This window comes from Sander lucioperca, chromosome 7 (genome assembly GCF_008315115.2).
Source record: "Sander lucioperca isolate FBNREF2018 chromosome 7, SLUC_FBN_1.2, whole genome shotgun sequence".
In the NCBI taxonomy this organism is placed as follows: domain Eukaryota; kingdom Metazoa; phylum Chordata; class Actinopteri; order Perciformes; family Percidae; genus Sander; species Sander lucioperca.
In genome coordinates this window covers 26,942,947-26,955,245 of record NC_050179.1, presented here as the reverse complement: position 1 = coordinate 26,955,245, position 12,299 = coordinate 26,942,947, and the positions used below count along the sequence as shown (strand labels likewise).

Here is a 12,299-nt window from a genome sequence, read left to right as displayed (position 1 = left end):
TTATAAATTAAACTACACAACAATACAGTAAAAAGGCCTACATGTACAGCTGAAATGATTAGCAGATTAAACACTTAGTTGATTGACAGAACTGTTGGATTGTTTCCAGTTTCTAAAATGTGAGGATTTCTCTGCATTGAGTACTTTTACTCTTAATACTATAAAGTATATTTTCCTGATGATACTTACATACTTTTACTTAAGTAAAATTTTCAATGCAGGACTTTTACTTGTAACAGAGTATTTTTACAGTGTGGTATTAATACTTTTACTTAAGTAAAGGATCTGAATACTTCTTCCACCACTGGCTACAAATAAATAACTGCTTGTGTTTAAATGGTAGCACTCCTCTACCAGGTGTTTCTTTCCATCAGCAGTCATGGACAGTGGTCGGTAGGTGATCTCGTATGTCTTGTTTTGGAGGGGGTCAAGGATCACCAGGGGCGCAGCGCTCCACTCTTTGCCCTCGACGACAGGTCTGATGCTGCACTGCTGGTGTGTGGGGTTGAACACGGGCAGTGTCTGGGTGTGAGAGCCACGTACTGGACAAACAAAATTCACCACCTGGAGACAGGCAGTCAGAAGGAGATAATAATGATGCAATAGGTAGTTCAAAGGCAGTCACATTATAGGTAATACCTGTCACTGAAAGCGTAAGCAAAAAGAACTAAAGTACAGTAGTAATATACAGTGGAATACATTTTCTATAGCCTTTTCTCAGGTATTAGTGGCTTATCAGCTAATTGATACCAACCAGTCTTTCCAGATTTTTGTGACCTTTAAGTCCGTCAACACTCTCTTTTTTTAAAAGGAGTCGAATCAATGTCTCACATTACGTGATGCTGGCCTTTAACAATCTCTACCATGACAAGCTACGCTGTTAACAAGACAACTTTAAGCTTTCATGCCTACTGGAGAACCCTCAAAATCATTATCCAAAATACTGATTCGCTATTTATGTTACATGATGTGCATATACCAAATGGGATTATTATTATTTCTTTTTATGATTAACATTTTTTATTTAGTTTTTAACACAAAACACAACTCACGACATTGACAAATCACCTCCCTATCTGAACCCCCCCCCACTCGCCATCACCCCCCTCCCTATACAAAAATCAAGACAAAATAAAATAACAGCCATAATATTCAATACATCAAACAACAACAAAATAAACAACAAACTGTAAACCAGCCAAACATATTATGTATATGCGCTAACACCGTAAAATGGGATTATTAATATAGTTGGTCAATGAAGCCTGTAATAGAAGCCTTGCTGGTAAAACAGTTGCTGCAAAGATACACAACATAACAATATTATGATACTATATTGATCCCCTTATGGAATATTGTAGTTCAGGGTTGGATAAAGTGTAGTCTCGCATTGCCAGAAACTATCTCCACAATGTGTAATGCGAGGCTAATGGGGATATAATAATGTCTGCTCTCAGTAGGGAAATAATTTAAGTCCCCTTGCTTTGACTTGAAGTTGCAGTGCTGCCAGAGCACATACAGTACATATAGTAAGTGTGATGCGTAATTTCCCCTAAAGGAGCCAATGTCTCATGATAGAACGTTTACTGTAGATTGTTTTTGACATCCCTACTCAACATTGTGTATAAAAGTGCAACAATCGAACCTCTTTGGTAGTGGAGGCGATGATGCAGGAGCCTGTTACAGTGAGGGTAACGGGAGAGGAGGAGCCCTCCACAAAGCAAGGCAGGTTCTCATATCTTGTGTCATTAATCAGTTCTACAGGGGCAAACGTCACTTCAAAAGGAACCTCCATGTCCGGACAGATATAGCCTTTAGCTGGTGTGATGGACAACTCTGGAGGAAAACTCTCTGTTTTCCACTGGAACCTGGTTACAAGTTAGACAAATACATAAAAAGCAAACAACAGCATACAGTACATCCAACCAGAATAAGTCATGAGTCCCAAAAGCAAACTACTACAAAATTGTCAAATATGTCAACATATATGAATTGTTTCTTCTTAGTTCACAATTGCTTTTATTGCCCTTAACAGCTGTGTCTTGTCTAATCTTTGTACTCTATGCTCTGTTGCTTTGCTTTGTTGCTAATCTTTTGAATTGATGTTCTCATAGCAGCAAAGAGAGCTGATAAAGTCAGTCTTCTAAATCTTTGTTTTACTACACAACAATCCGTAGAATCTTATAAAAAGAGGTAACTCTATAAAGTCCAGCTTGATTAGTGCATAGAGTGTATATGAATGTGTATGTTTGTCTCTATTTCTGCTGCTATTTGTGTGTATGAGATTTTTTTTTATCTTACTGAAATTGGACCATATATTGTAAAATATCTAAGCTTACCTTGCACCAATGTCCCCAGTGTTCGTCATAAAAATCCTCTTCCTGGCTTGGCAGCGCTGGACAACAGCTCCAAAGGCTAGGTGGTCCTGGTCCAGCTGGACCTCCACACCCTGACAATTAAAATCAGAACCAACAGTAAACATGACTTTACATTCAAATACAATATAGAGTTAATACAACAAACCTTAACATGTCTTGTATAAAAAGTTACAATGCAGACTGCATTTATACTGCTTTTTCTAAAAAAATACAGTCAGCACTTGTTTTTTAATGGGCATCTGCCAAATTTGTATGTGGAGGTAATTCAAAAAATAGTTACACCAATAGACTTACAGCATTTTAGAATGGAATGGAATAGCAAGCAAATACATCAAGCAAGGGCATCATTTGCAGCAGCCTTGTGAATCAGCTGGAAATTCACTTCACAGCCTACCTGGCAGCAGCCTTGGATGGTCAACAGGGGGTGTAACAGGCCGGCAAACTCCGCCTGCAACTCAGCAGAGAAGGGAGGTATGTGCTGATGAGGTGAGAACTGGATCTCAACATTACATGAACCGACACTGGCTTTCAGGTTCAGCTCCCCTACTGGACTGAATGACAGATCCTGGAGGTGGAGGTGGAGAAGATTATTAAGTGTTGCTTGTGTAGTAGCACTCTTTATCACCGTGTGTGTGTGTGTGTGTGTGTGTGTGTGTGTGTGTGTGTGTGTGTGTGTGTGTGCGCGCGCGCACGCTCCCTACCCTTGGGTCCAGTGGTGTGTTTGTGTTAAGCAGCAGAGTGAAGGAAAGGTCTAAAGGGCTGCGGTTGACCAGAACCACTTGTTTTTTCACCTTCTGACCCAACATCAGAGATCCCAGTTTCACTTTCCTCTGCCTGGGCTGCTCCACCTCCAGCTGGGACAGAACAATCCATTAAAAGGATAATTAAAATTAAATACATCAGATTTTGATAAATGATTAAGTTGGTATAGTTTTTTTGGCTCTTCAGTGAATTGCCATTGCTTGTTTGCTAGCCAATTTCTAATTTGGCTTCTTGTATCAACAGAGCTACAGTAAGTTACATACTAGCAGCCATCAGACTGTATTTTCTGCAGTGTGTGAAGATGATCGTAATAGTATTAGTGGGACATACTGTATTCACATGTTGCGTAAATTCACTCATTGCCTGTTGCCATGGCTTGAGCTGTCAAACCTGCCAAGGCAAGACCCTTACCTGTTGCTAGGCACTCAGTCAGTTGGCTCTTGGTGAGTAATGCTAGCTGTAAGCAACTTCAGTCTAGCACACACCTGCTGTGGGTTCCGTTGTTTACGTTCACAGCGATCTGATCAGTTGTATGCATGACAAGGGATGTCAACAGCAAAATGAAAACTAAAGTATTTTCACATCACTTAAAGATATGTTTCATCTCTGTCCCTGAAGTCTGTTATTCTTCAAATAGTGTATTCTTCCTTTTAGAATAGTGCAGTACCCTTCACTGCTCATAAGAGAATTAGATTTGTCTGCGTCCTGTTGCTGCTGCTTAGCGATAGCCTCACTTTAACATGGTTATTTAGGTTTACTCATTTTTCTTACCTTCATCTCGATGCCTTGCCCGAGTATGTCCACGTGTTTGGTGACACAACTGTTTAAGATGAAGGTGAGCTTTTCATGGTAACGGCATTCCTCACGAGGATAGAATTTGACTGGTGCCTCTATCACAGCGCCGGGGGACAAAATCTCCGGTTTGAAGTCCATCTCTAGGTAAGAGGTGTTTCTGAACTGACACTGGACACTGATGAGAGGGAGGTAGAGCACAGAAGGCTTTCAAATCAGACTTATATTCTAATGTGAAAAAAATCTTTATGCAGCAAACACCCTTAGTTGACAACAGACGGACACACACAACTACCTGATGTCTCTTTCGCCTTTGTTGCTGATGACTAGCGTCTGAGAGGCCGGCACCATGGCCGGACTGTACAGGAAGCACTTGCCAAAGTTGTACTTGCTAAAGGAGAATTCAAGGCTAGGTGCTACAGCCCTGCCCTCAATGGCAAATGTAAATGTTGGCCCATGCTTTACCTGGCAAAATGAAACAAGAGAGAGAAATAAAGGAGAGGGGGAGGAGTGGAGTAAACCCAGGAAGAAAAAAATCAAGAAAGAATATGTGGAGTGTAAGCACTAGTTTAAACACAGGTTCCACCAAATTAAACAAATTAATGGTGTGGCATGAAAAGAATATAAATATAAAATAATAATAATATATATTTTATTTTTCTTTAAATGGTGTAGCTGTTGCATTGCTTTTAAAGTATATGAACAATATAGATAGAGAAAATACAACTAGATTTAGTTCATAAGTTTGACTAGACTTATTACTAGTAAAAAGTTACAATTATTACTCTTACAACATTTATTCTGTTTTCACCACACTTAACAGAACGTGGAAAGAATAGCATGGATTTCAATGTTTAAAGATTATTTATAGCTAAACATTTTTTTTTTTCTTGTCATTGCAGCCCGCTACTCCCTCATAAATGACAGGAGATCAGCATCTCACCTTGATACTCAGTCTGACGTCCCGGAGGTTACAAACGCTCCGTGGACAAAAGAAGAGTGAAGATCGCAGCTGTTTCCCAACTTCAATTGTATCATTTTGTGGCTTTGCTTGTAAGTGTTGCAGCAGCTTACTGGGACCTGTTAGGTCAAAGTTCACTTCCTGGCGGAATCTTGACAGATTGGACACCAGGAAATTAAGGGTAGATTGCTCTGAAATCCCCACCTACAAATAGTGTATATACAGACACATACAGGAAGGTGAGTGTCAGTTTTTTTTTTACACATAAAGGCATATGATCGTGTATCTGAGTATTTGTGTGTGTGATGTAAAGGGTGGCTGACCTTTCCAAAGTCCAGAGTGTCTTTGTGGTTAGGGTTGATCTCTCTGAGGCCTCCTTCTGGCTTCTCAACTTGAACAGAAGTGCTCATGCTGAAACAATCAGCCTTAACTGTGAGTGCGAGGGGCTCTGACTTCTTCTTCACCCACACAACTAATCTGAAGCTCACAAAGCCCTCCCGGCAAGGAGTGAAGGACACCGACAGTGGCAACCTGCACCAAAGAGTTCAATTATTACAATTATATATTATATATTTTTACACAATTTTAAGTGCACCAAATGGCAAAGATTACAAATAATATGCAGTGTATCACAACAAAGCAGTGAATCAGAGGAATAAAATGTGATCTTCTGATTGTTTTACAGCGGTTACGGTTAAGCATTAAAGTGGCCATATTATGCTCATTTTCAGGTTCATAATTGTAATTTGAGATTGTATCAGAACAGGTTTACATGGTTTCATTTTCAAAAAACACCATATTTTTGTTGTACTGCACATTGCTGCAGCTCCTCTTTTCACCCTGTGTCAGGTCTCTGTTTTAGTTTTAGAGTGAGACATCTCAACTTCTGTAACATCTGCACAGTAGCTAGCTAAGGATTACATGAGCTAGCTAGCTGTTTCTCCAACTTCGGCCTGTACAAGGCAGGATTAGCCGGGAGATTTCTTCTAAACGAGGGCGCACTTCCAACTTTGCGTGGAATACCTGCAGAACAGAGACATGTAAGTAGTTCTATACAATTTATTTTGTAGATTAGGGTGAATTTGTGTGTGTTGTAGCAGTGTTTTGCCATTGAAAACGAGCTAGCATGCTAACGGTTAGCCCCCTAGCCCCCTCGTTTCGGCTAGTGACGTAGAAAGCCGTGCAGATTTTGACCAGCTCACCCGGAGACTGAAGGCAGGACACATTCAGAAACCCGTATCTCACTCAAAACAGCATGGATGTTTTTTTTTTCAAAGTTTGTATGCGTGTGGAAGCACCAGAGACACAAAATAACAATATAACATAATTTTTCACAATATGGGCACTTTAATAACTAGAGCCACACTTCCGCAGATTTTGTGTGAATGCAGAGCTTCATCCTGTCTGTGTATGTGTGTGTGTGTGTGTGTGTGTGTGTGTGTGTGTGTAAACTTGTGCGTCAGAAGAGATTTTGAGGGGTGTGACGAAGCATTGGGACTTGGGAATGAGAATGGGCTGGGTGTTACAGACCTACGTGGAGCCCAAAGGCTCTTTGCTGACGCCCATAAAAGTCCCACACACCGCAAAATAACAAGAAAAGAGAAAATACTGTAAAATACTGGTCTCTGCAGATACAGACACCACCACACACTTCTAGTCGGTGATGATGAGAGGGATTATTTTTGTATTACTCTAAGAAGTTTTTTTTTGTGAAATACTGCATAGTATACCTTTAATATTTGCCATTTCAATCACTTTATGCCAGATGCACAAGTCAGTGATTATGTTGTTAAAATATGGCACACAATGATACATTTTTAAACCTCAAAATGAATATATAGCATTTTTTGGATAAAAGTCATTACATTTAGTTGTATTTAGTTGTATGTTATCGTGTCATTAACCTGTCTTTGGGTGCCACTGTGCCAGTCATGGGCTGCAAAATGAGGCTGGACTGCTGGTCGTCACAGAGAAGAGACGACTGCATAACAGAGAAGTGGAAGAGCTCCTCCTCTCCATTCACCAGATCCACCATCTGTCCCACTTTTCGACCTGTGCAGGCACACACGCACACACGCACACGCACACACACGCACGCACACACACACACACACACACACACACACACACACACACACACACACACACACACACACACACACACACACACACACACACACACACACCATATTGCAATGTTTTACGGACATTTTGGAAACACAGGCCTACATGTCCTCAATAAGATTTGTTTAGTATCATTGATTTGTCAAAAATCACTTATATACGTGAATGGTCACTATCAATTTAAACAATAGGTTATCCACCGATAATAAACAGTTACCGCTTCATCAATGGTTGAAATGTTATGGTCACATCAGGGGGCTACATATTTTTCGCTAGAGGTCCAGATTTGCACAGGCAGTATTGCAGTAAGGGGGCAGATCTTGTATTTGAAATAACTTCCGTTGCATTGTGGTCTATTTGCATGTGTTTTCTTAAAGTGTTGTGGTCGATTTGCATGTGTTTTCTTAATGTGTTGTGTTGTGGTCTATTTGGATGTGTTTTGGTCTATTTGCATGTTTTTCTTAATGTGTTGTGTTTTGGTCTATGTGCATGTGCAGCACTGTGGAGGAAGGTCTGGCAGGTGACCTTGATTCGGATAGCGGCCTCACACATCCATAGACAACATTAGCTAAGTCTTTGGCTAAGACAGCCAAGCAAATATATATATATATATATATATATATATATATATATATATATATATATATATATATATATAGTGTTTATATTTCTATTAGTTAGCCATGACCGTCCGTAATCCCTTCCTAACCCTAACCAAGCGGTTCACTTACCTAAACTTAACCTTAGTCATGCTTAATCGTGTGCAGATAATGTTAAAATAAAGTCACACAAAATATATATGCACTTGAACACCAACATGCATGTACTGTCACCACATCACAGGGGAAAAAGAGGGAAATCCTTGAAGAAACCGTTGCTTTTTGTTTAGTAATATGTGGTGTGACTTGAAAGAGATGTGTGATCTCACTGTTTAAATGCATGTACGAGTGTGTCTATGTACGTTACATACCAACAAGCAGTTCTCCAAAGTCAAGGTGAGGTCTATTAAGATAGACAAGTGGTTCTTTAGTAGTGCCCACACACAGGAAGGGAACAGACAGGGACAGAGTCTCAATCACAAAGCTCCAGAATGACTCGACCGTATCCAGCTGCTCAGCTACATATTCAAAACACACCTGCGCACACACAGAGACAGACCAGAGGATTACAAATGGCTAACAATTTACAAAAAAGGAGAACATGAAAAAATGTGTGGAAAAAAGGGTGAGAAGAATAAAGATGAGGAGGGGGGAAGGGAAGAGTGATGAAAATATTCGAACAGATTAGATCAGATGAGTTAAGTTAGAAATTGATAAAATTAAAATGGTATTAGATTAAACTGAAGGAATGAGATTGGATTAGATTTGTTATGAGTGGGACATGGGGAGACAGTGACACTGAAACAATAAGAAGATGGAGACCAACAATTTAAAATGAGGAGGTAGATTGAGACTGACAGATGTGGAATGAAATGAGATGACATACTGCAGTTGAAGGAAACAGGACAAGTGTAGTATGGGGTAGGAAGGGACGATGCGCTTTTGTCCCGATTCGATTCTTTCACGATACATGGGTGCCGATTCCATTTGTATTGCGATTTTAATTTATCGCGATTCTAAGTATTGTGACTCGATAGTATTGAGTATTGTGATTTTCTTTTCCTTCTTTAACAAAACCAAAAGTTGAATAATACACAAAATATCATGAGACATGTCTAAAAACTAAATTATTTTTGAAAGAAGAATGCACATCACATGTCAGTCAGTCAGTCTGACATTTATTTCATTTGTAAATAAGCACATAATAGTTTTTTTCTGCAATTTCTGCTTTCGGTCTGTAGGAAAACAGATGTGATATAGTCGCCGTCAGCGGTACCGTATAAACAGAAAATATTTAGGTGAATCATTGGGAAAAAAATGATGTTTTATCACTCCATCTAGAGATTAAGGCTCTTTCACTGTGTGTGTGTATGTGTGTGTGTGTGTGTGTGTGTGTGTGTGTGTGTTTCCATCCTTACTTCCACTTTCTTCCCAGGCAAGATAGTACCACATGGGTTGAGGCAGCAGAATGGGCTGCCACCTGTGTCTTCACACCTCCACTTGAATGAGTAGGGTTTACTGGTTGGGTTCACCAGACTAAAACATCTGTGGTGTAAAGCGAGAAGACACACGTATATAAAAAGTGTTAGGGCTTACAGTTATGGAGATTAAAAAATGTTCTCATATATCGCTCTCTGTTACCTTGTTGATGGCACAGATAAGCCAACAGAGTTGAACTCTATGACCCTGGTGTTAGGGTCCACAGGGCGCCTGAATTCAGGGTTACGCCGGTTCCCACTGATATAGTCTGAGTCCTCAAGGCCAAAGTGGCAGTGGGGCAACAGGCTGCGGCCACACACCGAGACACAGGGAGCCTGATCCCCATCCTGCAAGTTGGGGATACTGAAAAAAAAGTATACACATACAGACAGAAAAAAAAATAAAGTCTGTGTCATAATAATTCTTGTGAAGAGATCCATTTACTTCCTTACAGTCATCCTGTCCTTCCACAATTCCAGGGGGTGTATCAAAGAGGGAAAGAAAACTACAAACAGATGTCAATTAGTATGACACAGGGCTCAGGCCTCAAGGTGTGGCCAACTTATTTTTTATCTGGTGCAGCATTGTACAGTTTGGAAAAGCATTCAGGCTAGGATCTAATCATGGAAAAATAAAACAGATCCCCTCATCCATTTTTAACTGTGGCAACTGTTAGTATGGCTGAGGCGGAGGAGCTCTGTCATTGAATATTTACTTCTTCACTGTAAAAGCTGCCTACACATCCATTGTTTTCCCATGGGGAGGTTTTTTCCTTGCACCGTTTGGAATTGCCGCTTAGCGCTGCGCTCAAAGTATAAATTATTTAAACTTTGACCTCGTTGCCTCTGACCTCTCAAGGCGCAACCAATTCCAGAACTTACACCTGCGCTGCGCTTTGCCTCTCTGCTCTGCGCCATACCTTGTGATTTTGCCGCGGATCATGTGTAGGCGGCTTAATATAACTTGTCTACTCCGGGGTTATCATAGTAAACGAAAATAAGCAGTAAAATATATTTTTAGTAAACTGAAACTAAATAAAAACTTTCAAAACATTCAAGAACATTTAAAATTAAACTGAAAATATATATTGTCTGGTTAAAAAAACAAATAAAAATTAAATAAAAATGAACGTAAATCATTTCAGTTTTAGTTTTTTAGCTACAATATTTCACTACCGAAAAAAGGAGACAGCATGAATTTCCGTCAACTCCTGTGACATTTAACCACAGAACTTGAATGGACTTGACATTCGGACACTAAAGTAGCGCAGAGATTTAACATTACACATCATGGCCATTCCTATACAGTTCTCCATCCCTGTATTGTGTATGTCTTTGTAGCTACATTCTTCTGAGACATTATACCTGGCCCTCTCAAAACTAACTAAACTGACTAAACTTACTACTCTAAAACTAAAACTTAAACCTTTCTAAAAAACTAAACTAAACTAAAACTAAAATAAAATGGAATGGAAAAGTCAAAACTAAAAGAAAATACTGAAAACTGAAAGAATTCAAGAGTACTGTATAACAACCTTGGTCTACTCTTTGTTCTTGAAAAATGTACTGTACCTGCTGAACAGCCTGCCCTGAAACTGGGCCACTTCCAGAGGTGAAAAGTAAATGCTGAAATTCTGAACGGCGCCAGGCTCTATGGCTCCTATGCTGGGCTCAATGCTGATGGGCGGAAGCTCAGGATTTCCCATCAGAAGAGACAACCCGCTGGCCAGAGCGCTGGCAGGACGGGCTCCAGTTAACACTTCTGTTGACCTGCTGTCTGGTCCAGGTAAGGTAAGGGTCCCATCTGTTCACATTTACACACAGTTTCAACCTCCAGTTTTGAAAAGCATTCAAATGTAAAATGTCAAAAGTCAATCTTGGAACATAATGGTAATGGTAACTGGTAATGGAACATTACCAGTTAATGCTGATATTCAAGCATGATATACAATAATATTACTGTACCGTTTACTACGCTGTTCTTTGGATCCATGAGGACTTGCCATGAGAATTCCAGTTTGACAGTGCCATGATTCACTATCTGCAGTCTACACACACACACACACACACACACACACACACACACACACACACACACACACACACACACACACACACACACACACACACACACACACACACACAGACATTAACATATACACAGACATTTTTTTTAATTCAGTATTTTGTTATTTGTTATGTTATGAGCACTTCACTAAACACTACTGTGATCACTGTGATAAAGTGTCAGATGGTGTGTAATGGGATTACATGCAACATGAGGACTAGTGTGAGCTCAGAGCACCATTTTGATTATCAGTATTTTTATCATCTTTAGAATCTGATCCCTCAGGATGCCTGAACAATTTATCTGTATAGTTGAAACAGCATATAATGCATATATACCCAGAGCCTGACTTACTGGTGGAGCCTGGTTTGGTAAAGCAGAGTGTCTTTGAAGTGGATGGTGTTGGTGTTGCAGCTGAACTTCACATAGTCACAAACTGCGCTGATACGCAGTTCCAACTCCCTCTGGGAGCCCTCAACCACAGAGCAGCACGGCTCAGGATCTGTCTTTATCACCTGCAGGCAAACGCATACATGTTTGCTTAACTTTAAATGTGAACTTGTAACTATCTCTTCACTTGACATCTCTTTCACAGTGAACACGTTTACCTTATTCTTCCCAGGCTGCTGTGGTGCTACTGAAGCCTGCTTGGCAGAACTCAGCCACTGCAGCGTCCTTTGGCGGTCGTCCCAGTCAGCCACCTGCTCTAGTGGCTGCAGGAACTCCACCTTACTAACCTTGCATCTCATTGGCTGTCTGTTCAGAGTCACTGGCTGATTGGAGCAAAAGGTGACAGTCACTTCCTTAGAACAACCAGCATGAAGGTGTCCCACCTGAAAGAAAAAAGCAGATTGTTTTTGTTCACATGCAGCCAAGTATTATCCTAAGCAAAAAAAATTAATAAGAAAAGCATAGTTTAAGATTTATTAAACTTCATTAAAAAGTTGTTTAAACCCACCCCTCTTCTATAGCCATGTAGTTCTGCTTTACCTGGGGTGAAAAGAAGACATGGGGTCCAACAGGAGGCCACTCAAACCTCACTGCCTGGCTGCTGCTGTGGTTGGTCATGGTGAAACTCTCTTGGTAGGGACAATCAACATGGCAGTCACCGAAATTCAGCAGCTCATAATTACCTGC

At 40.3% G+C, this 12,299-nt stretch overlaps 1 protein-coding gene across 3 annotated transcripts in view; it reads right to left on the bottom strand.

Annotated features, from left to right (window-relative positions):
* The window catches only part of hydin (HYDIN axonemal central pair apparatus protein), a 128,284-nt gene that overhangs the window by 6,994 nt on the left and 108,991 nt on the right, over positions 1-12,299 (bottom strand). For all 3 annotated transcript variants that reach the window (XM_036003247.1, XM_036003248.1, XM_031309972.2), the window contains exons 69-86: positions 12,153-12,295; positions 11,771-11,995; positions 11,517-11,677; positions 11,060-11,142; positions 10,667-10,898; positions 9,258-9,458; positions 9,035-9,161; positions 7,988-8,153; positions 6,798-6,945; positions 5,217-5,424; positions 4,876-5,097; positions 4,228-4,397; positions 3,912-4,110; positions 3,080-3,232; positions 2,773-2,943; positions 2,340-2,449; positions 1,646-1,868; positions 355-564 (exon numbers count right to left, since the gene is read on the bottom strand). In XM_036003247.1, coding sequence (XP_035859140.1) covers positions 355-564; positions 1,646-1,868; positions 2,340-2,449; positions 2,773-2,943; positions 3,080-3,232; positions 3,912-4,110; positions 4,228-4,397; positions 4,876-5,097; positions 5,217-5,424; positions 6,798-6,945; positions 7,988-8,153; positions 9,035-9,161; positions 9,258-9,458; positions 10,667-10,898; positions 11,060-11,142; positions 11,517-11,677; positions 11,771-11,995; positions 12,153-12,295 — 3,152 coding nt within the window. The remainder of the gene's footprint in view (positions 1-354; positions 565-1,645; positions 1,869-2,339; positions 2,450-2,772; positions 2,944-3,079; positions 3,233-3,911; positions 4,111-4,227; positions 4,398-4,875; positions 5,098-5,216; positions 5,425-6,797; positions 6,946-7,987; positions 8,154-9,034; positions 9,162-9,257; positions 9,459-10,666; positions 10,899-11,059; positions 11,143-11,516; positions 11,678-11,770; positions 11,996-12,152; positions 12,296-12,299) is intronic.